General features: G+C 49.9%; 2 protein-coding genes across 4 annotated transcripts; both read left to right on the top strand.

Annotated features, from left to right (window-relative positions):
* The first annotated feature begins 338 nt into the window (after positions 1-338).
* Positions 339-4,113, top strand: GJB5 (gap junction protein beta 5). 3 transcript variants are annotated; one of them, XM_084873352.1, is made up of 2 exons: positions 339-450; positions 2,799-4,113. In XM_084873352.1, exon 2 carries the CDS (start codon positions 2,835-2,837, stop codon positions 3,630-3,632), a length of 798 nt encoding a protein of 265 aa, XP_084729478.1. In that variant the 5' UTR covers positions 339-450; positions 2,799-2,834; the 3' UTR covers positions 3,633-4,113. The 3 variants fall into 3 exon arrangements, with proteins under 3 accessions (XP_084729478.1, XP_084729479.1, XP_084729480.1); XM_084873353.1 differs by having other exon boundaries at positions 340-450; positions 2,796-4,113; XM_084873354.1 differs by having other exon boundaries at positions 343-450; positions 2,802-4,113.
* GJB4 (gap junction protein beta 4) lies at positions 393-7,730 on the top strand. Its single transcript, XM_084873351.1, has 2 exons — positions 393-450; positions 6,684-7,730. Exon 2 carries the CDS (start codon positions 6,717-6,719, stop codon positions 7,518-7,520), a length of 804 nt encoding a protein of 267 aa, XP_084729477.1. The 5' UTR covers positions 393-450; positions 6,684-6,716; the 3' UTR covers positions 7,521-7,730.
* The last annotated feature ends 16,989 nt before the right edge of the window (positions 7,731-24,719 follow it).

The following is a 24,719-nucleotide window of genomic DNA, read 5'->3' as shown; positions in this document are numbered from 1 at the left end:
GAAGGCCACAGAGAAGCAACCAGAGAAAGAGGAGAGTCTGGAGACCAAGAAGTAACAGAGGGGAATTTTCAGAAATTTCTAGGTTACTCCCACACAACGCCTGGGATGGGAGGACAAGCAGGGAGTCAGAGTGGACCTGTGGTTCTCTCCTGAGAGGATGCCAGGATTCTGGGCTGGGCACCCTGGGAGGAGTGAATATCTACGTTTCTGGGCCACTTCGGAGGCAGCCTGGGAAGGGTGGAGCCTGGCCAATCGCCCTGCTAAGGGCGGCTCCTCCCCTTCCTAGGCTGGCGCCACACCCAAGCTGCAGCACTCTCTCGGGTTCCATCCCAGGAATGGGCTTCCCCAAGCATGCCTCTCTGGTTCTGACATGAGTTCCGGCTGCCTGCTGAGTCCACTGCTGGCTGTCAGGAGCCAGTCGCCGGAGAGCCCTGAGGAGTAGCCACTCAGGTAAGGTCATCTGTACCCAAATGTACCCTGTCCCTTGGTACACCTGGCAGACGAAAACCTCTCTGGGGGAGAGTTGAGGAAGGTGGCCTGGACTTACCCGCCACCCTGGGTCCTGATGGTGGAGAAATAAAGGGCCCCTCCCTGCTCTGCTCTGGGATTTTCCCAACTGAGGTGGGAGGCAGGGATTGAATGGAGAGGAGCTCACAGGGAAATCGGGAGCTGGGCAAGCCGAGCAGTGCTGCCTGGGCCTGCACAGCCCTGTCCTGCCCCACCCCACACGGGCTGGGTCTAGAGCCTCTGGGGATTCAGGGCTGGAGCCTTCTAGTTATTCCCTGAGAAGCTGCCAGGAGTTCCACCCCCTTAGCAGGACTGAGCAAAGCCCAGCTGATGATTCACAACAGGGGCCCCACTTCCCGGTGAAGGGGGTGGAGACAGAACAGTGGAGAGAGAGGGTAGAAAGCAGACACCCCAGCTTCCCTCAGCCAGGACCTACCTGATAGAGGAGGGAGTGGGCACAGACCAGACACCCAGGCAGCTTTCCAGGAAAGGGGCCTAGCCCCAGAGTGTGGGTTCTGGAGCCAGCTTGCCTGGGTTCCGATCCCAGTTCTGCCACTTACCAGCTGTATAACTGTGAGCAGATGAGTTAACCTCGCTGTGCTCCACTTTCCTCATCCAGAAATTGGGAATAAAAAGTATCATACCCTTTCCTATAGTTGCTGCTGCATTGATTCATGCAAAGGGCTCAGAATAGAGCCTGGCGCCGCATAAACACCCAACAAGTACTGGCTCTCACCATTACCCTGCTTGACTGCTGCAGGTCCTGGGGGTCAGACAGCCTGGTGACCTTCAGCCGGGAGCAGCAGTCAGCAGGGCATCAGGAGCCCCTTAAAGAGAGAGGCTGTGCGGACAAGCTCCCTAGGTCCTGGGGACCAGCAGGGTGGGACTAGTGCCTGGCCTCTCCCGGGAAGTACCAGACAGAAGAATTCCAAGAGAGAAAGTGGGTGCCCCTCACTCTGAACAGCAGTCCCATTCCTGACATGGAGGCAAACCTGAGTCCTGTGTCTAGCACACCAGACTCGCCAGCAGGAGTAACATCAGCAGCATCTCCCATTTTGGTGTCTCGACAAGGCGATTCCATAGGATGATGAAAATGGATTCTGTGGTCAAAGAAGTCTGGACAATACTGTATATTCTGTCCCCCTGTGGGAGATTCACCCTGTGAGTCCATTCGCCTGGTCACAGAAAGGGGCCTATTTCACAATGATCGCCTTCCTTTCTTTTTTTTTCTTTTTTTTTTTTTTTAAACATCAAGTAAATGTTAGTTATAATCTTTATTTATTTATTTTTAATATATTTCATTGATTTTTTTACAGAGAGAAAGGGAGAGAGAGTGAGTTAGAAGCATTGATGAGAGAGAAACATAGATCAGCTGCCTCTTGCACACCCCCTACTGGGGATGTGCCCACAACCAAGGTATATGCCCTTGACCGGAATCGAACCAGGACCCTTCAGTCCGCAGGCTGATGCTCTATCCACTGAGCCAAACCAGTTTTGGCTCGCCTTCCTTTCTTGAACACCGGTTCCTTTTCTCTCACTACTCCAATAGCCAGCCTACGGGATAGGGTTCCATGGAACACCAGTTTGGTAAACACTGCATTACCAGGCTACTCGAGAAAGCTTATTGTATAAAGAGAGCCGTTGACCCCTATCTTATCTTTCAGCTGGATTGCCATTGGCCTTGCTTCAGGTGAGTTGCACCTGAGCAGGATGCGTTCTAGATAATTCAACTGAGTGTTAGACCAGGTGGGAGTTTGTGGGCAAGTTTCCAGCCTCCTCTCCAACCTAATCCGCCAAGTCAAAGAAAAGGCAAAGAGCAGGTTCCCTGGGGAGGGGCTGCCTAAGAGGAGTGAGCAGTGCCCAGAAAGGAGAGAAGTCTTCCTAAGGCTCACCCCCCTGAGGAGGAGGGCCAGGGCTGGAGCGGAAGGAGAAGGCAGAATGTCCCGCCTACGTAAGCCTTGGCTCTGCAGGATTGCAAGGCCAGAGCCACAGGCCCTGAGAGGACTGAGGGGCTCCCTGGACTCGCCTTCACCCACTTTTATGGATAAAAGTCGGGTTCTTTACTTAACTACTTAGGCTCCAATCCCAGCTCTGCACCTAATAGTTGTGTAACCTTGTATCACCCTTCTAACCCTCAGTTTCCTCCATCTGTAAAATGGGTTCAGTGATAGAACCTAGCTCCTCTGGGGCTGCAAGGATTAGAGACAATGACATGTTTCTCTAAAGTGCTCCCAGTGACTACTTGATAAATGTGGGAGACTCTTACTATCATTCCCCAGCAGCAGCAGCAGCAGCAGCAGCAGCAGCAGCCGACACCTGGATCCACCATGAACTGGGGGATCTTCGAGTCGCTCCTAAGTGGGGTCAACAAGTACTCCACGGCCTTCGGGCGCATCTGGCTGTCCCTGGTCTTCATCTTCCGGGTGCTGGTGTACTTGGTGACAGCTGAGCGTGTGTGGAGTGATGACCACAAGGATTTCGACTGCAACACCCGCCAGCCGGGCTGCTCCAACGTCTGCTTCGACGAGTTCTTCCCCGTGTCCCACGTGCGCCTCTGGGCCCTGCAGCTCATCCTGGTCACCTGCCCCTCGCTGCTGGTGGTCATGCACGTGGCCTACCGGGAGGCGCGGGAGAAGAAGCACCAGGAGGCAGTGGGGGAGGACAGCGGGCGCCTCTACCCGAACCCCGGCAAGAAGCGGGGTGGGCTCTGGTGGACGTATGTCTTCAGCCTGGTGTTCAAGGCCGGCATAGACATCACCTTCCTCTACGTGTTCCACTCGTTCTACCCCAGATACACCCTCCCCCCGGTGGTCAAGTGCCACGCGGCCCCGTGTCCCAACATCGTGGACTGCTTCATCTCCAAGCCCTCGGAGAAGAACATCTTCACCCTCTTCATGGTCATCACGGCCGCCGTGTGCATCCTGCTCAACCTCGTGGAGCTGGCCTACCTGGTGAGCAAGAGGTGCCGGGAGTGCATGGCTGCAAGGAGAGCCAGGACGGCCGGCGCCTCTCCCTGCAAACAGCAGGACCTCCTGTCCGGGGACCTCATCTTCCTGGGCTCAGACGCTCCCCCTCCTCTCTTACCAGACCTCGCTCGGGACTATGTGAAGAAAACCATCCTGTGAGGGGCTGCCTGCACTGGGCTGGCCGGGTGGGCCCAGCATCTGTCACGGGTGCAGCCTTGGCGGTGGGAAGGGAGCTCCCGCCACACGCCCAGCTGTGTGGCCTTGGGCACTTCCGTTTCCTTTGGTGTAAAATGGAGATGGTGGCGCCACCTCATTGGATGGTTGCTATGAGGGAGAGTTTCATTAGAGAACAGATGTGCAACCCACTTTCGTGTGTGGGACCCACGGCCAGGGATTAATAAAAGTCCACTCCTCCTACCAAAACCGGTTTGGCTCAGTGGATAGAGCATCAGCCTGCGGACTGAAGGGTTCTGGGTTCGATTCCGGTCAAGGTCATGTACCTTGGTTGCGGGCACATGCGCAGTAGGGGGTGTGCAAGAAGCAGCTTATCAATGATTCTCTCTCATCGATGTTTCTAACTCTCTATCCCTCTCTCTTCCTCTCTGTAAAAAATCAATAAAATATTAAATAAAATTTTTAAAAGTTCACTCCTCCACTGATTCAAGGTGCCCTTTGCTTCCTCGGCCTTTGTGACCCTTATCAGGTCATTCGGTCACTCTCTCTGCCCTTTGTCCAGCCAGGTGGGGGCCATGCTGGGCCCCCAGCAAAGGTGCCCAGCACTCCTAGGGGGCATGCTGCCTGCTCCCGTTGCAGTGTTAGGCCTGCAAAGAGCATGCATCTTAGAACGTGGGGAGCGGCGTGGGGCGGCCGAAAGTTCAGGACTGGCATCAGAAGGCCTGCATTCCAGCCCAGGTTTCATCGGGACTCTGGGAAAGGGACTGCGACTCCTGTCCAAATGGGTGAATGCACCTGTGGGGCTGTTCAGAGGACTGATGAGCTCATGGTTGTGCATGGGCTTAGCCGGCTGTAAAAGGCCACATAAATGTTAATCATTGGTATTAGGGAGCGCTAGATAAAATGCTTGTGGGAAATGCGGCAAAGCCCCTCCCTGGCTACACATTAACCTTCACTGCCCTGAGGCCCCTCTGCAGTCCCACTGGGTCCACTCCAGCTTCCCCGGAGGCCTGGCCACAGGACTGATATCTGGGGCACGTCATGCCGCCCACCTGCACTTCTTGTCTCCACCAAGGCAGTAGGTCCTTTCGTCTAGAACACAGCCAGCCCCTCCCATCCCTACACGCCTTACCAGCAGCCCAAGCCCTAGTCCCTAGAAATGCCCCACCACGGTAGGATGATGAATCAAGATTGCCCCTTTCCATAAATGTCAACTGCTAAGGACTTCGGAACCAGCCTTCCAGAGAAAGGGGCAGGAGGAAGGCCTGGGGACAGGGGGCACAAAGCAACAAAAAGTGGACAGGAGCAATGCCATTGTTGCTGGCCTTGGTCTGGAGAATGAGGATACCAGGCAGGCTCCTGCTCCCGACCCCCATACCTCCCCTCCTCACTGCAGTCTCACACACACCCCCGCTCCTCACTGCAGTCTCACCCACATACCTGCCAGACCAGGTAGCTCGACCCAGCCATGCCCAGCCAGGCTGGAGAAGGCGTGGGCCAGAAGAAAAGAGCCACAGGTGTTTGCTCTGAATATGTGCCCGGGGAAGTCCGCCAGCCTGCCTGCCCACCCGCTTACTCTCCTTGGCTCATTGGCTCAGAAAGCCCCACCCAGCAGGGCAGTAAAGAACAAAAGCTGCCTCTAGGAGGCCCTTAGGCAGACGGGCCAGCCCAGGGACTGGAGAGAAGCTTCCGGACCCAAGAGAGGTGAGGACCAAATCAGGCAGGAGGCTGGGCTGGGAAACAGGGGCCAACAGGTCTGAGGATCTCAGGGAAACTTGGTTGTGGGCTGGGCTCCAGGGAAAAGCAGAGGGGACTGAGAATCCCTGTGGGGGGGAACAGGGAAGCCCCAAAGAGGGGAATGAATGTCCTTCCAGACTGAAGAGAGGACAGAGGACCAGAGGAGAGACTCGGGAAGATATGGCGTTTCTATTTGGTTTAGCAAACATTGTGTGTTCACTGGGCCAGGCCCAGTGCTGAGTCCTGTGGATACAGAGATGATAAGACAGGGGGCTGCCCTCCAGAAAGGTAGTCTGGCATAGAAGATATTAAATAGACCATCTGAGTGTCCATGAGAGAAGGAGGATGCTCAGAACATGTCTCAAAGGCATGAGGTCTGAAGACACTGAGATCTGAGACGGACAGAGGAGGGACTGGGTCAGAGATGGAACATGATGATACTCCAATTAGGGGATGTGGAGGATGGAGCACACAGGACAGGGACCTGAATGGAAATAATAAGAGATATGGCTAGCAAACAGCCACTAAGCAAATGCAGAAGGGGATGACCATGAGAGAAAAGGTAAATGGGGGGAGGACCGTGCCAGAATCCCGCCTCCGTCCCTGCCCCAGTCCCTCCCCTAAAGCCACAATGGTAGCAATTCCAGAGGAACCCACTGTGGTCAGGACAGTCAGCAAATGGGACCAACACCCAGAGGGTGGGGACTGGGTGGGCCAGGATGATGCCAAGCCACCATTGTTCCAAAGAGAGTGCCTGTTTGGTTTGGGAGGGAAAGTCAAGGCAGGGATGTCCTGGGGCCAGAGAGAAGGAATGAGAATGGATATCACTCATGTGTCTGCCTAAGAGGTTGATAGGAAGGCTCAGGGCCTGGCTCCTATTGGAGGAAACTGAAGGATAAAGACACACATCCCTCCCTCTTGCCCTGGTCCAGCCTTGGTCCAGCCTTGGTCCAGCCTTGGAGCAAACGGCAGAGTGGATCAGTTAATCCACACCTTCTTCCTGCTTCTCTAGAAGTCGGTGACCCACAGGACTGAAAGGAGTCAGAGGTTGGCAGGACGATTATCCCTCACACGTATCTATTACTTTATAGAATAAAATATCCCCTGATTTGGAACTGGAAGACAGAAGTTCAAGACCAGCTCCGCCACTTCCGACTGTGCCTCTCTGGGCCCTCCCTGTGAAATGGGGCCAGTGGCAATCCCTGCCCTGCCAAGTCATAGCAAGTGAGGACATGAGGACACGGTGGTTGTGAAAGAGATCTGCCGATCACACCTTTAATAAAGGGCACCCCTTTCCAGGTTCTCTGAGTAGGCGCGTGAGGAGCCACCAGCATGAACTGGGGGTCCCTGCAGGGCCTCCTGAGCGGGGTCAACAAGTACTCCACGGCGCTCGGCCGCATCTGGCTGTCGGTGGTGTTCATCTTCCGGGTGCTGGTGTTCGTGGTGGCGGCAGAGGACGTGTGGGATGACGAGCAGAAGGACTTCATCTGCAACACCAAGCAGCCAGGCTGCCCCAACGTGTGCTACGATGAGTTCTTCCCCGTGTCCCACGTGCGCCTCTGGGCCCTGCAGCTCATCCTGGTCACCTGCCCCTCGCTGCTGGTGGTCATGCACGTGGCCTACCGGGAGGAGCGGGAGCGGAGGCACCGCCTGAAGCACGGGCCCAACGCCCCGTCCCTATACGACAACCCAAGCAAGAAGCGGGGTGGCCTCTGGTGGACGTACCTGCTGAGCCTCGTCTTCAAAGCCGCCGTGGACTCCGGCTTCCTCTACACCTTCCACCGCCTCTACGAGGGCCACTACGACATGCCCCGCGTGGTGGCCTGCTCCCAGGCACCCTGCCCCCACACCGTGGACTGCTACATCTCCCGGCCCACGGAGAAGAAGGTCTTCACCTACTTCATGGTGGCCACGGCTGTGATCTGCATCCTGCTCAACCTCAGTGAGGTCGCCTACCTGGTGGGCAAGAGGTGCCTGGAGATCGTGGGCCCCAGGCGCCACCGGTCTCGGCGCCGGAGTCGCCTGCACGATTCGTGCCCCCCCTATGCCCTCTCCCAGGGAGACCACCCCCAAGATGGGAACTCTGTCCTAATGAAGGCCAGCTCGGCCGTGGTGGATGCAGGTGGGTACCCGTGACCTGTGAGGTTGGCAACGGGGACCACCATGTCCCCCACCTGCTCCCCGAGGCCACACAGGGCAGTGGCACTTGCTGCAGTAAAGCATGCGAGGAAGGGGGCTGTTGGGGCTCAGGAAGCCCAGCCAGGGGCCAGCCCTGGGGGGCAGTGCTGCCTCAGGGCCCTGAGCCCCAGGGGAAGACGGTTTCATGGCAGGCATTTGATATATGGCAATAGGAGATGTCAAAACCCTTAATAAATGTGATTTTCTCAGTACCTTGCAGACCAGGTAGGGAATGATGGGGTAGAGAGCAGAGGGGGTCACAAGGACCTTGGAGAGAAGGCCAGGACCACGCAGTGGGCACTTGAGCCTGGGAACCTCAGATCCTGGTTCAGCCATCACCACACACACACACATACACAAACACACACATACGAAGTGTGCCCTCAGGACATGGTGGGGATTACCAAAGGCAGAGACGTTTCCAGGAGTTTCTGGACTCTGTAACCAGCTGGCCAGGCAGGAAAGGGACCCCCGGAGACCCTGGGTCCAGCACAGATCAGTTCTCAGTGAGCGTTCTTCAGATGAATGCGTGATGCTCAGAAGGCCACTGCCTCCCCATCCAGCCTCCCTGACTCTCCCCAGCACAGGTCCCGGGTGGGTGAGTGCCCTCTGAGGGGAGGAGGGGAGGTCTAGTGGAAGTGGATGGTGCTGAGAGCAAGTCCAGGATGAGAATCTGCCAGGGTGTTGAGGAGGCATATCCCCACAGGCCAGGAGCCCATTGAGAGCATCCAAGCCAAAGGGTCCCTCACAGATCCTCCAGTCTGAGGAGTTTTCCTTCTCTTTCCTGGATACACATTCCCTCATTCTCCTCCACCCCCACCTCACTACTCAGACCTTGGCAACTTCCAAAACCCCACCTCCAGCCTGGACCTGCCTGAATCCCAGAGCGCCCACCAACCACCCACAGGGCGACCCTCCAGGAGGCCCCCAGGCATCTCCCCTCAGCAGGTCCCAAACCTGCCCTCCTCATAGACCATGCCCCACCCCGTGAAGGGCACTGCCAGTTGTCCAAGCCAGGAGCTAGACTGCCATCCTCATCCCCTCCCATCTCCCAACCCCTCACACCCCACATCCCAGTGCAGCACCAAATCCCACTGTTGCAGCCCCTGCAATGCCCCCTGAGTCTGCCCCTCTTTTCCCAACCCACAGTCTTAACATCTCACTGGGCCCCTCCCCTCTGCCCTCCACTATAAGGACAGAGTGGTTTTTCTGTATAAGAATCTGACCATGTTGTTCCTTCTGCATTAAAAATTCTAGGGTGGAGGAAAAAGAGGGCATAGAGGGGATAAATGGTGATGGAAAGAATAAAATAAATAAAATAAAATAAAATATGCCCTAGCTGGTTTTGCTCAGTGGATAGAGCATCAGCCTGCAGACTGAAGGGTCCCAGGTTCAATTCCGTTCAAAGGCACATGCCCAGGTTTGCAGGTCAACCTCAATAGGGGGCATGCAGAAGGCAGCCAATCAATAATTCTCTCTCATTGTTGATGTTCCTATCTATCTCTCTCTCTTCCTTTCTGAAATCAATAAAAATATATTTTAAATAAATAAGTAAAAAAAATTCTTCTACCACCACCCACCATTTCCCTAAACCTGGACCCCCCTGGCCTCCCCAACCTCACCTGCTTCCTCACTCCTTGTACCCATCAATAATAGCAAAGGGCTCCTGGTTCCCCAGCCAGACACAGCATGCTGTGTTATGCCTTGTGCCTACAGACATGCTGTTCCCTCTGCCTGAAATGCCCTTTCTCCCTCCTCTCAGATACTTCCTAGAACCTCAGAGAAAGCCTTTACCACCTTCTCCAAGCACCAGTCTAGCTTCTGCCTCTGTTATTTTCCCCAAATTGGAGCAGTCGTTTCTCTCCATCAGTCTGTGAGCCCTTTACGGGCAGGGCAGGGCAGGCCGCTGAGTCATCTAGGCCCGGCTGCCTCCAATAAATGCTTGTGAACTGAGTAAATGGGCTGTGAGCTGCGTGGCGGAAAGAACTGAGTCTTGCTCATCTGAATCGTCTACCACACCTCACCCAGAAAGTTCGGCAAAGTGTTTTCTCTTAATTTGTTTGTATGTATGTTGTGTTGTTGTTTTACTAACTAAGGCCAGCCTAAAGTTCTCATTCATAGGTGAGGAAACTTTGGCCTAGGAATGGAGGAGACCTAAGTCCACACAGAGTCTGGGATGAGTCTATGGAGGCTGTGGCCCCTGTGGTCAAATAGAGAGCTTCCATGTTCACCCCGGATTATGGGACAAGATCAGGGTCCTGGGAAGCAGAACCAGCAACAGGAGTTTGTGTGCATGTGAAGGAAGGAGCAAGGGAAGCAGGATAGGGAAGGGGCAGAGCTGAGCAGGGTATGTGCTCGTAGAAGCTTAGCCTTGGCCTGAGCCTTATGGGGTAAGGGACCTTTGGATCATAAAGCCCACTCCAGAGCTGTCCCCACTGGAGGCAAGGGCATCAGGCTTTGAAACTCTCAAATCAGTTCGTGATTGGCTACAAGTCACCTTGAGGACAGGAGGGCAGAAGGAGATGGTGGCTCCTGCCCAGTCAAGATCAATTCACCCTGGGCATGTGCCATGAGTGACCAACATTCACAGCAGCTGGAGAATGGGTGACCCCAGAACAGGGGTATGGGAAGGGTGCCCAATACCATCTACTGAACTTCAGAAATCAAGGGCAACTCTACCTCCAAAGAAAAACCAGTTCAAAACCAGGTACCCTCCACACTTCTCAGACCAAGGTAGTTCCCATGTGCAGACCAGTGGACTAACCATAGTCAACTCCCTCTGAGATCCTAGATTTCCCATTCCAGGGGCTGCTTCTGGGAGAGCATCCTGGGACCTGACAACTTTCATGGCAATCCTCGTCATGTGTAGTGTTCCCAGAGGTTTCAAGTTCTGGGCCATTGAGCCAGACAAGGATGGAACACTATCTGATCAGCCTGAGGGCTCCAGAAGGGCCTGGATAACATTTCAGTCATCTTACTCTTATCTTCATCCCACCCACACTCTCCAGACCCCGATACTGCCCTCATTACCACTCTCAGACCTTTCTACCTCCACCTTCTTGAAAACTCTTTGTTTAGCTTAGGCCCCTGCCATCTTTCTCTTCCATCTTCTGCTGGCCCACATTGCTGCCACCTACTTCTCATTCCCTTAAAGACTTGAAACCTACACGATCCTATTAACCAATGTCACTTCAATGAATGAGAGAGAGAGAGAGAGAGAGAGAGAGAGAGAGAGAGAGAGAGAGAGAGAGATTTGAGCACATGACTTGGTCTTCTGGTATTTTCTCACAGCCCGAGGCCATGGTGGCCACCTGTGTATGACTCTGTCCTTTTAATTCTATGCACTCCTATTCTCTCAAGACCTCCTCCTCCACTCCATTTAGCTACACACTCACAGGACCACACCCCAGACTTCGTCTTCACTCAGAACTGCTCCACTTCTAGAATCTTCCACTTAATTCAAATCAACAAGTATTTATTGTCCACTTTTATGTGATAGGCCCCAAGCTAGGTGCTGAGGACACACCTGGGGAGAATCAAACACAATCCCTGACTTCATGGAGATTCCATTTTATGAAAAGAAAGGCTTCTAAAATCCTGGTATCCTAGGGAAGCATGCGGTGCTGGAAGCAGGGGAAGGTGAATCCAACATCCAGAACATCCAGGCATCCAGGAAACAATTCCCTGAGACTTCTTAAGCTGACACCTACAGAAAGAGGAGGATTTTGCCAAGCAACACAGGGAAGGGATTCCAGGCAGAAGGGCCAGCACATGAAAGACTTAAAAAGGGAGAGTCAGCCAAGTGAGGGGTCAGGCTGAAGAAGAGAGTAACTAGGTCATGCAGGGCTTTCTTTGTAAAACCCTGTTAATGGTTTTGGACTTTACCCTAAAGACAATGAAAAGTCAGTGTAGAGATTTAGCACAGAAGTAACATGGTCTAATTTGCAGTATCTGTGGTTACAGTGCAGAGAAAGGAGACAGAGCAGGGATGGCTACCTATTTGGGAACTGACACTAATAATCCATTTGAGAAACAGTGGCCCAAACTAGGGTGTACACAGTGGGAATGGAAAGAAGTAGCTGGGTTTAAGAAATGTTTGCAAGATAGAATCAAAAAGATTTGATGGTTGATTGGGTGTGGGGAATCAGTTTGAGACAGAAATCAAAGTGACGCCCAAGTTTCTGGCTCTGGGTGGTGGTGCATTTACCCAGGGGAGGAGCAGGTTTCAGACAGGGCTGAGTCTGAGACACAAATAAGATCTCTTTATCTCCTCTCATTCATGGACCATCTCTGCCCTTGGCTCAATGTATCTTTTGATTATTACGCTTATTATCATTCTTGATGATTTCACATCCAACACCTTGACCTCTCAGTTCCTTGACTTCCTTGCTTCTAACCATCTTTTTCTCCACCCATTGAACCCACCTGCATGAGTGCTCATACCCTACCTTTCCTGTATCAAGAGCTGCATCATCTCCTATCTATCCAGCTCACTCACTCTGCCTCCCACTCCAGCAATCCCATCTGTTGACCCAGCACCATTCCACCATCCATCACCCCCTTCACATCCTCATCCTTTCCCATCTTGGACTCCATAGGTCCACATGTAATTGCTGGTTGTAGATATCCTCCATCCCTTGCCTTTTAGTGCTTCTGTAGTTACTCACCAGGCAAGACCCTAACTCCAGTTAAGCCCAGCTCTCCATGTGGCACCTGTTCCAGAGCACCTGGATTGAATGGTTTCAATGGAGACTTCTGACCACAAACCTCGTGTGGGAACTCAGCACCTCGAAGAAATGCTACGTTTTCCTAACACTTTAACACTATTCTCAAAGATGACTGTATCTCGCTTTCTCCCCTCCCAAAACCTCAAGCCCCCATTCTAATCTTCCATTTCCGCTGCTGGCCAGGCCTTATATGCCTCCAGGAAATAGAAGCAATAGGCAAGCACTAAGTTATCTCCCCCATCCCCACCAAGTCTGTCAACCCCCTGGCATGAGTGCCCATTCACTCTGCCTTTTCTCCCTTGTAAACATGGATGAGGTGTCTCTGCTCTGGATACATCCCCTCTTCGCTTGGACACTGGGCCCCATCACCTCTCACTTACTCTGGTCTGTTTCATAGTTGTTGCTTCACAGTCCCTTTCTGTAAATATGTTGTTTTCCTCTCTCCCTTTTTTATTTTTTTTTAACAGCCAGGAATGCCCACCTTGTGGGGCTGGGCAGGGTGTCTCTGGAGCCCCAGGTGCTGCCCAGCCTTCTCTTTCCCATTTTTTTTTATTTCTCAATCCCCCCTTAACACTACATCCTTCTCTAGCTACTGCCCCTTTTACTAAAGAAAGAAAGAAAGAAAGAAATAAAGAAAGAAAGAAAGAAAGAAAGAAAGAAAGAAAGAAAGAAAGAAAGAAAGAAAGAAAGAAATCCTCTACACTTGCTATCTCCTCTCCCTCATCACATTTACCCATCCTAGTCAGGACTGCTCTTTTTAAGGTCACCAATGGCCAATAAGTTGGCAAATCAAAATGGTCAGTTCTTCATCCACATCTTACTCCCTCAACAACATTTGACCTTGAGAGCTCCCTCCTTAAACACTGTCTTCCCTTGGCTTCAAGCAGTACCCTTGCCTGGCTTTTTTCTATCTCACCAGTAGCTCTTTCTTGATCCCCATTGATGCCTCTCCTTCCTCTTGCTGATCTCTAAGAGCAGGATGCCCCAGGACGTAATTCTCTACTCTCTTTTCCTTTCTTTAAGTATATATTTCCCCCCTCTGTGATCTTGTCCAGTATCATCTATAAAACCATCTATAAAGTGATTACTCCCATGTTTATATGTTTAGACCCAACCACTCCCAGGAGTTTTACTCTTATGTATTCAAATTCTTTCTGGTAACCAAAAACTGGACTCCTAATCCCCACAACATGTTGTCTCCCTGTCTTCCCCATCTTGGAAGATGACATCCCCATCCATCCAGCTGCTCAATTCAAAAACCTAGATCTCTCTTTCTTCATAATTGTATCCATCATTAATTAGCAAGTCATGTTAGATATAATTCCAGAATATGTTCAAAGTCCATTCCCTTCCTACCATCTCCAATGCTTCTATCCCAGGCCAAGCCACCTCACTGAACACCTGGATACGTGCCCCAGATGGCTCCCTGACTCTAACTCTAGCTTCTCTGCAATTCTTGCTCCATGTGGCAGCCTGAGAAATCGTTCTATCACATAAATCAGATCAGTCAAGTCACTCCCTTGCTTAAACCCTCCAAATAGCCCTAACCGGTTTGGCTCAGTGGATAGAGTGTCAGCTTGCTGACTAAAAGGTCCCAAGTTTGATTATGGTCAAGGGCATGTACCTTGGTTGCAGGCACATCCCAGTAAGGGGGTGTGTAGGAGGCAGCTGATTAAAAAAAAAAATCAATAAAATATTTGACTTCCAAATGACTTCCCATGGTGGCCATAAAATGAAAACCAACCAAACTCTTTTCCATGACCTGCAAGGCCCTACATGGTTAGGCCTTGGCTGCCTCTCCAAACTCATTTCCCTGGGTCCTCCCCTTCCCCATGCCCTGCTCACACTGGCCTTCTCCCATCTCAAGGTCTTTTCACTAGCTTCTGCTGACAACACTCTTACCCAGACCTTCACATGGTTGTCTCCTCAGTGTTCACTTCTCAACTCAAACATCCTCTCTGACCCATTCTTTCCAGATGAAGCAAACACACCACACACAGTCACTCTGCCACATGACCCCATTTGATCTTCTTCATAGCATTTACTGGTATATGACATGTTCTTAATTGTTTACATGCTTTTTCTCTGTGTCATCCTACTGGGATGCACTTCTTGAGAACAGGGACCCTATCCTGTTCTCCCCCTTTACCCACCAGCATCTATCAATAGAACAGTGATTGACACCCAGGTGGAAATGTTTAGTAGGCTGTTGGATAGAAGGGGGGAAAAAACTGGTCAGGAGATATGGATTGGGGGTTGTCAGCAAAACACCTGAATATAAGATAAGATTTTGCTCCAAAATTATCCCTCAGGTAAGCAGGATTTATCTTTTACTCAAGTCCTTATGAGAAGTCTACATCATGGTGCATGCTCTCAATTACTGCCTTTTGAATAGCAAAATGCTCTTTGGGGGAAACTCATTAGCCTGAAATAACCTCAATCAATGAAGTTCTGAATTTTCATGGAGGTTTCATGGCAGAATCAGAAAAAAAGTGGAGGCAAATACATTGCACACAGACTCAATCATTATTCCTATGGGGTGTTGCAAGTATTGTCTTTTTAAGCAATCCCTTTTTAAAAACCACTTAAAGAGCAATAAAGGAAGTAGTTATGTTGTGGAGATGACAAATACACACCTACCAGATTTGTTTTTAATTCATGCATCCTAATATTATGCAACCAGGCTTTTGTGGCAATGAATAATAAAGTTCCCAGCATCATACACAGATTGAAAAAGTGCTGTTTCACAAATATTTGAGCAAACACAAAGTTTGTGTGTTCTGTGAAAGGTTAATGATAACAAACTCTTAATGAATATTGACACAGGTATAAAAGAATGTTAAAAGCTTAAATAAAATTGCTTCATGAAATGTGAGTGGGGTGTAAAATAACACATCTTACTACACTGTTTATGTAATATGTGATTTTTGAAGTGTATAGCAAACTAAGTTAATAAATTACTTCAACCATGCTAAAAGTTTATGTGTTCAAGTCAGACCCCAGAGTTTTTGGAGGGTCCCTTCATTGGGAATATAGGGGTTGCTTTTTACTTGGAGACACTTTCTATTTGGGCCTCTACAGTAGGTGGAAATTAGAACCTTGAGAGTGGCTAACACTGTATAGAGACTCAGGGGGAGAGATGAGAAAATGCTCTAGGATGGAGGCTTAAAGGGCCAAATAGAATGGGGAGAAGCCAGCTAAAAAGGAACCGTGGAGTGAATAGATATAATAGAAGCTCAGAGAATGATGTCACAGGGGAAGAAGATGATGTCACAGAAGCCAAGAGACAAGTGTTCTAGAGAAGTTTCTAGAAATAGAGGGTTCTAGAAGAGAAGTCTCTAGAGGAGAAAGTGATCATTAAGGTCAAATACAGCCATGGGTCAAATCAGATACGGAATGAAAAGTGTTAATTAGATTAACAAAGATGGTCATTGATATACATGGCAGGACTATCATCAAAGACTAGAGGGGACAGGGAAATGAGGGGACAGTGAAGGCCAAGCAACTGGTGACTGCAAGTGTGGATGACTGATTGGAAAATGGTGGCTGCAAGAAGAATAGAAAATGAAAGGGTGTTAATTGCAAGAAAATGGAGACAGTCAAGAAATTTTCTTTTACAATAAAGGAGAACTGGAAAACCCTAGCTGGTTTGGCTCAGTGGACAGAGGGTTGGCCTGTGGACTGAAGGGTCCCGGGTTCGATGCCAGTCAAGGGCACATGCCCGATTGTGGGCTCGATCCTCAGTGGGGGTCTGCAGGAGGCGGCCAATCAATGATTCTCTTTCATCACTGACGTTTCTATCTCTCTCTCCCTCCCTCTTCTTTCCTCTCTGAAATCAATAAAAATATTTTTTAAAGAGAATTGGAAATATTTAAATGAAGGTGAGCTAAATCCAGTGGAGGGGAAAGATCATGAAGGGACCCAAGAGAGCCAGAGGGAATGGAGTGCAGAGCCCAGATGGAGGCTCGGGCTTCACCAGGAAGATGACAGGTCAGCTATTGTAATGGGAGGAAGGAAGAAACAGTGAGACAGGTGCAGTCATCCCACTCTCTAACCACAGATTCCCCCTGTTACCAAAGAGGGGACTTAGATGGAAATGGGTCTGCCTAGGGCCAGCTGGTAGTGTGTGGGTTCCTGACTTCATGCAGGAAAAATTTCATAATGAGTCCAGGTGAATTTTAGAGGACATTTATTAAAGCTGGGGACAGTGAGACAAAGAAGGGCTGGGAAATGAGCCTAGACTGGTCTACTCTGAGTCACTAAGAAGTCAGAGAAAAGAGGGCCTTATTGACAGGAATGGGGGGGTGCCTGGGATGAACTGCCACTGCCCATTGCTCACCCTGGTTGTTAGCCTTGTGGAATCCCTTAAGAGTTTAGGAGATGCATGCCTTTGGGGGAAGAAGGGGAACGAAGGCATGGGCATGTTCCTGGGGGACAGAGAGCATGCGGGACCTTTGTTTTGAGGGGTTTTAAAGGCTGGGTGCTTCGGAGAGGATTTCTTTTCTTTCTTTTTTTAATATGTCTTTATTAATTTCAGGGAAGAAGGGAGGAGAGAGAGAGAGAGAGAGAGAGAGAGAGAGAGAGAGAGAGAGAGAGAGAGAGAGAGAGAAGCATCAATGATGAGAGAGAACCATTGATCGGCTGCCCCCTGCAAGACCCACACTGAGGATCATGCCCACCACCTGGCCACATACACTGACCAGGAATTGAACTGAGACCCCCTGGTTCATAGGTCAATGCTCAACCACGAAGCCATGCTGGTGGCCGGGCAGGAGAGGTTTTCAATAGAATATTCACCAGCTTTATGCAGATGAACCAAAATGAGATTTATTCTCTTAACTCCATCTCTCCTTGGGTGTGGTTGGCAAATGGCACCTGGTTGGGGAGAAGTGCAAACCATTGACTCTTTTTTAGGTTTAAGGAAGATAAGATTTATTAGATGACTACAAACTGCTGTTTAACTATCTGTCTCAGTTTGCCTATTCTGTTTTTCCTGGCTCACTGGCCTGTGTCACCTCCACTCTCTCACTTAGCTTCATCCTCAACATCTGTTTATGTTTGTTCAACACATCAACAGGTGACCTTTATAGGTACCTCTAGACCCAACCCTGCAACCCTCTCCCAATCTGCTAACCCCCTCCATTTCCTCCTGTATCCAGCCTAAACCTACACTTCATCATCTCCCACCACCTCATCTCACATGGAAACTTCTAAATTGATATCTACTCTCCCTGCTACACTGCAAGCTCTATAAGGGCAGGAGCAGTATCTGGCCAGTTTGCCAACATATCTTCAGGCCCTGCACTATGCCAGGCATCCAGGAAAACGGTATTAAATAATTGCTGAGATAATGACTGGAATGAATTGCTGTCCTACGAATATCCCCATCGTTCCTCTGCCCCTCCTTCTTAGCCAAATTCCAGGCCCAGATCAATTCAACTGCTTTCCCATCTCTACACTCTGTGCTAGGTTCTGCTAGAGCGAATCACACGACCAGAGTGATTCCTGTTCTCCTGCACAATCTGACAGACCTCATCCTTCTCTGCTTTGATCTTTCTGCTGTTTTGCATGGTGGTAGCCTTCTCAGCCTTTGCACTTTCCTCAAACCTTCTAGCCAGTTACATTTTGATTTTATCCCACTTCTCAAAGAAATTAGAAGCTATCCCAGAAAAATGTCCTTCTGTCAATGGCCACCAGACCTACAGACTAATCAGTGTCCACACAGGTCCTTCCTCTTTTCCCCTACACAGTAGAAAATGGGGAGCCTACTCCTATTAATGCTCTAATCTCCCCCACCTCCTTACTCTCTCCTGCCTTTGTAACCTCTAACTCTCTCCTGCTCTCTTAGCATTTAAGCATGCTCACATCTCTCCCATCCACAAACAAAACCTGTCCTTGACCCCATGTGTCCCAAGGTTTCCTCCTTATCTCTCTTGGCTTTCACAACCATGCCTCCTGAAACAGAGGTCTGCACTTGCTTTCTCTACTTCCTCCCTCCCACCCAACCCACCAGCTATGATCCAGTCTCTGCCCCACCACCTCACTCAAACCACTCTGCTCTTGCCAAGTACACCTACGATTCCTTTGTCACTAAGCCCAGAGGGTGCTTCCAGTCCCAGTGGGTGCTATGAGCCATTTGACTGAGTAGATGGGCTTCCTTCTTGAACTTCTTCCAAGTGCCAACAATACTTTATGTGTTCCATCCATCCAGCACGTCTCCTGTCCCTCTAAACTGTTAATCATGCTCCTCGCCCCTTGACCTTAGGGTGGATACATGCTCCAGGTGAGGTTGCTCAGGGTTCTTCCCCAGATTACTTGAATCATTTCTAAGGAAAGCATGTAGCAACAAACTTAGGAAAGTGTGAGCTGAGAGTTGCTGGTGACCATAAGCAAAGCCTTGTGCTAAAGCCCATCAGAGAAGGAAGTCAACAGGTGAGGCAAGCAGGAAAGAAGTCCTAGACACATCCAGACTTGACTCCAGCCAGGTGCCCCGAAGTATCCTGCACTTCTCATGTTTCTGCAAGCCAATCAATTCCCCTTTGTGCCCAAACTAATCCAAGTTGGATTTCTGTCTTCTGCAATCAAAAGACAAACTAACTCACCCATGCTTCATAAACAATAATCTTCTAGTTTTCCTGCTGTGCCAACCCCCTTCCCAACCTCCTTCAGCAACCCCCAGGTCCTCATGGCTCTGTCCCAGCTGTTCCCTCTCCTCAGTCTTCACACCCTACCTGGGTAAGCTTGTCCTCTCCATGACCTTCATTACCATCTGGATACTGTTGATTCCCAAATTCATGTTTCCATCCCTCTACTCTCTTTTTTTTTTTTTAATATATTTTTATTGATTTCAGAGAGGAAGGGAGAGGGAGAGAGATATATAAACATCCATAATGAGAGAGAATCATGGATTGGCTGCCTCTTGCAAGTCCCCCACTGGGGATTGAGCCCACAACCCAGGCATGTGTCCTTGACCAGAATCCAACCAGGGACCTTTTAGTTCGCAGGCCGATGCTCTATCTATGGAGCTAAAGTTACTCTACTCTCTATTTTTTTTAATATTTTTTTAATTTTTTTATTGTGGTAAATAATACATAACATAAAATTACCATTTTAAGTGCACAGTTCAGTGGTATTAATTGCATTAACAATGCTGTGCAACCAACACCACTATTTCCAGAACTTTTTCATCACCTCTAACAAAACCTCTGTACCCATTGAACCATAAGCCCCAACCCCCACCCACCCCCCCCAACCCAGCCCTTGGTAACCCCTAACAATTTGCTGTCTATATGAATGTACCAATTGCAGATATTTCACGTAAGTGAAATGATACACGACCAGCACTTTTACGTCTGACTTATTTCACTTAACATAATGTCACGATTCATCCATATTGTAGTATGTATCAGGACTTGATTCTCTTTTATGAATGAATCATATCCTATTGTATGGATTCGCCACATTTGGTTTATCCATTCTTCCTTTAATGAACATTTGTCTTGGCTATTGTGAACAGTGCTATTATGAACACTCATGTAAAGGTTTGAGACCCTGTTTTCAGAACTTTCAAGTATATATATGCCTGGGTGTGGACTTGCTGGGTCGTGTGGTAATTCTACATTTAACTTTCTGAACTTTCTGGGACTTTCAAACTTTTTCCACAGCAGCTGCAGCATTTTGCGTTTGCACACACACCCCACCCCGGAGGCTCTGGGAGGGCTAGGAGATGTTCCGGATGGAGTGTGGGATGGGGCGAAACTGTCAATCAGGCACTTGCATCATCAGAAAGGCTTTTTACAGGTCATGTCAGAAAGCTCCAATGGTCTCGTACAAATGGCTGGATTTACAAACTCATTTATCATTTCTCGACCTCCATCATTTTCTCCTGCCTCTCCTACCTGCTCCTATTCTTGTGCTTCCCAGCTCGGCTAATGGCAAGCCATTTACTCGGATGCCTGTGTCAAGATCTCGCCAATGTACAGGAACAGAGAGCTCAGGAACCATGACCCCGCAGCCCAGACCCAGTTGAGGCTCCACTCCCCAATGCCCAGTGCTCACCACCTCCTCCGCCCGGGGACAAGGCCCCAGAAGCTCCCACACTGCAGATGGCAGGCTGATTTCAGGCATATTGCACACACCTGAGCCCCAGCTGGCTTCCCCAGCCGCCCCGATACCCCACACCCTTGCAGCTCGGACAGCCCAAGCAAAGAGCCTCCTCCCATCTGGAAGGAAGCAAATGCTAAGTGAGGCCAGACAGACAGCTCAGCCAACCCTTGAGGCTTGGGCCTGGAGGCAAGAAGAGGGAAAACAGATGAGACTGGGTCAGTCAAGGCTTCCTGGAGGAGGGCAGGTGGTCAGGGAGGACTTTCTGGGGGGTAGGAGAATGGGATGCTAAGCTAGAAGGGAACTGGTGAAACTGCTGCTGTGTGCTGGCCTGGCCAAAGCTTGGTGTGCTGGGCAGGGAGATGGGTGTGCTCAGTCACTCATTCTGTAAATACTTTTGTCTATGAAGTGTCAGGCACTGTTTTAGACAGTGGGAGTTCACCTGTAGACACAACAGACAAAATTTACTGTCCTCCTAGATTCTAGCGATGGGGAAGACAATTAACAAGAAGAATAAGCAAAAATGTAAAATATGTTACATGACTGTAGTGCTAAGTGGGGAAAAAATAAAGCAGGAAGTGGGTAGGGAATGGTGACACTCAATTCGAGATGAAGGGGCCAAGGAAGGCCAGGAGCAAGCTAGGCAGAGATTGGGGTTGGGGGTTGAGGGGGGCGGGGGGGAGAGACCAGGATAGAAGGAGGGGCGAGTCCACAGGCACTGAGGCTTGGGAAGCCCCATGCACACCCAGGGCAGCAAGGAAGCCAATGAGGCAGCAGGAAAGTGGAGAGGCACGGACAATGAAGCCAGAGCTTTTGAATGAGGCTTGAGAAGGACCAGCTGGCATAGGTTTCTTCAAGCCATCTGATACCTTTGACTATCATCTAAGTAAGGAGGAAGCCAGTGGTGCATTTTGAACAAAAAGGGGTTGCAGTGTCAGCAACAGATGAATGGGGCAAGGGATAAAGCAGGGAGGATAGCTACAAGCTATTGCAATAATGGAGGGGAGGGGGGAGATGGACGGTGACTCATGGCTTTCTTGTTACAAGGATAACATGGCATCCATGAGAAGTGTCCAGATTCTGAAAATATTTTGAAAAAACGCACCAAAATGAGTCACTGACATTGAATGCAAGGTATGAGAAAAGGGAGTCAGTAATGACTCTGCGTGTGGGGCCTGAATTCACAGATGAGTAAAATTGCCATTTACTCAGAGAGTACGTGAGAAGAGAAGGTTGAGAGGAGAATAAGGACACCCAAGTAAATGTGAATTCCAGGTTAACAGCAAATCATTCTTCTTAGCAGAAGCATGTCCCACGCACTATCTAAAATTCCAATTTAACTGAGCGGGGTTCGTTTTTGTTTGCTTTGCTCCTAAATCTGACCATCCTAAGGATGGGGCTTGTGATATCTGCTAGGTTTCCATAGGGAGGGGTCCAGAAGCAGCTGCAGAGAATGGTCTGGAGTCAGGGAAGACGGGGGTGGGTGGAAGCATGGGAAGAGATCTGCCAAAGAACTTGTATGCATATACTAGTATGCATAACCCCAGGACACAGACAATAGGGTGGCGAAGGCCTGGGATGGGCATGGGAGCAGGCTAGAAGGATCAATGTGGGGGAAAGGGGACATGTAATACTTTCAACAATAAAGTTTGTTGATTTTTTAAGGGAAATGTCTGGGCTGAAGATAAGTAACTAGGAGTTGTCAACCTAATTTTGGTATTTATTAAGACTTCATGACATTACCAAGAGACTGAAGACACGGGAGAGAGTGCTAGGCCTTTGGCCCGGGGCACTCCAGTATTTAGAAGTTAGGGAAATCTGGATGCACCAGCAGCAAAGGAGACTGAGAAAGAAGAACCAGAGGGATGAAGACTCAGGAGAGAGTGGTGGTCCTTGGAGCCAAACACTGCTGGGAGTGAAGGGCAAGATGAGGGTTGAAACTTGGCCATGGGATTTAGCTATGGGAACCTTGGCAAGAGCAGTTTGGGTGAACTATGAGGTGCAAAAGCCTAATTAGAGTGAATTCAAGAAAGACAAAACAACGAAGATAATGAATCAAGATAACTCTATTATAAATATATTTATTTTTTATTTTAGAGAGACGAAGGAAGAGGAATAGATAGAAATATCAATGAGAAAGAAACAAGTGACTGTCTCCTGCTCGCCCCCTACTGGGGATCAAGCCTGCGACCCAGGCATATGCCCTGACCAGGAATCAAACCCATGACTTCTCAGTTTATGGTTGAACCACTGAGTCACATTGGCGAGGCAAGATAATTCTTTTAAGGAGATTTGCTATAAAGAAATGGGGGGAAATGAGGCAGATGCTGGAAGAGGTGGGGTCAGGGGAGGTTTTTTGTTTGTTCTTAAGATGGAGAAGTACCAGCATAGTTATTGCAATGGGAAAGAGCCAGTAAAGAGCAAAAGGGTGGTGATGGAGGAGAAAGAGAGGAGGCAGAGTGAGGTCTTGGATGGTTCCAGTCAAGGGCATGTATATTCGATTCCGGTGGAGGCAGCTGGTGAATGTTTCTCTCATCGATGTTTCTGGCTCTCTGTCCCTCTCTCTTCCTCTCTGTAAAAAAATCAATAAAATATATTTTAAAAAAGAAAAAAAGAGAGAAGGTGGGATCCAGTAGACATGTAGAATGGTTGGATTCTAGCAGCAACTTAGAAAAGTCATGTATCTCCTCCTTTATTCGAGGTGTGCAGGCAGAAGTTGCAAGTATTCGGGAAGTTTTGAAAGGAAAACATTATAGCCTGGGTCTGGGACATCTCTTCCTCCCTAGTCATGGCCCAGACATGCTGGGACAGGGCTGGCAGCCTCCATGCCTCCACTTGGCCTGCTTTCCAGTGGGTTCCACCTGCCCCACCTCTCTGCTGCACACACACAAACACAGAGAATCCCAGCCAGAGAGAGGAGGCCCGGCCCCTTCCCGGGAAGCCCCTGCCTGAAGTCTGGACAGAGTTGCCGACACAGGGGGCAGCCTGAGATCAAGACCAGCCTGGGCCAAGTCCGGGCCTGAAGAGGTACAGTGTCAGGCTTGGGACCCAACACCCTCAGACAGCAGGTGTGGGCCCTCGGGGAAGTGGGGGTGGCTGGAAGCTGCCAAGACCAAGTACAACACAGCCTTGCCCCGAGGCTGGGGGATGGCCTAGATGGCCTCCCACACACGACCATGCTCAGACAGCAGCACTCCAATGTGGGACAGCAGGGCCTCAGAGCCTCTTTCTGGAATGGAGACTCTGCCCGCTCCTTCCAGAACAGGCAAAGGCCAGTAGTTGGGGTCACTGCCTGATGTCGGGAGTGAGGGAACAGCATCTGGCAGGGTCAGGACGTGAAGACCTAGGCACTGAAATCACCTGGTCACCAAAGAACACAAAAACAACCGCCCAGAGACACCACCATCGCCACTACCTCATGAAACCCTACCAGCCACCTGCACAGTCACGCACATTCACAATCACACACGCGATGCACGCACACACTCCCCGTGCTGCCCCTTCACACACAGGTACCCAGCCTCAAATACAAACAGCTCTCACACAAAACCTCATGTGCGGCCAACATTTACTTTCCAAACAGTAACTGGGCGTCACCTACTTCCAGGCCCTGAGCCTAACCAGCGAGCTTCCGGAGGTCATTTCAGACAAGGCCCCGAAGAGTCGCTACTGAGGACGTGGGTGAGATAACTTCCGAGGGGGAGACCAGGGACTGCCTCTTCCAGAAGGTGAGACCTCGATAAGGAGGGGGAACTGCCTGGCAAAGAGCAGTCCAGGCACAGAGAACGGCAAACGCAGTGGCCAGAGGGTGGACTGAACCAGGCAGTGTGACGGGAGACTAGTGCTCAAGGGGACGTGTGGCGGGAGGTGAGGCAGGACTAGCTCATTGGGGCTTTGCAGGCTAGTCCCAGGAGAGTGGGTGTTAGTGTAAAGTAATGGTAAGTTACCACAAGGTTTTAATAGGGGAATGGTATGACCTGACTTATATCATTAAAGCACTACTTGAGTTAGAAGACACCACGGGAGAATTTTTCTTTCTTTTTTTTCAGTTCTCAGAGTGGGGAAGGCATTTCTAGTTTCGAGCAAACCCCAAGGCCATATAAGATAAAATTAATACATTTGACTGCAAAAAAGAAAAGCTTAATACTACACAAAGTCAAAATGCAAGTGTCAAACTCGGGGGGGAGAATCTTTTCTATTTGTGCCGTTGACAGAGGGCTTCTTTCTTTAATATGTAAAGAGCTCCTAAGAAATAAATACTTAAAAAAGCCAATCATCCCATTGAAAAAATGGGCAAAGGCAAAGGCAAAGGACAATTCACAGAAAA

Source organism: Pipistrellus hanaki (assembly GCF_964339955.1).
Source record: "Pipistrellus hanaki genome assembly, chromosome: 2".
NCBI classification, from domain to species: Eukaryota; Metazoa; Chordata; class Mammalia; order Chiroptera; family Vespertilionidae; genus Pipistrellus; species Pipistrellus hanaki.
Note: the sequence above shows the minus strand (reverse complement) of the source record. Positions and strands in the feature narration are given on the sequence as shown.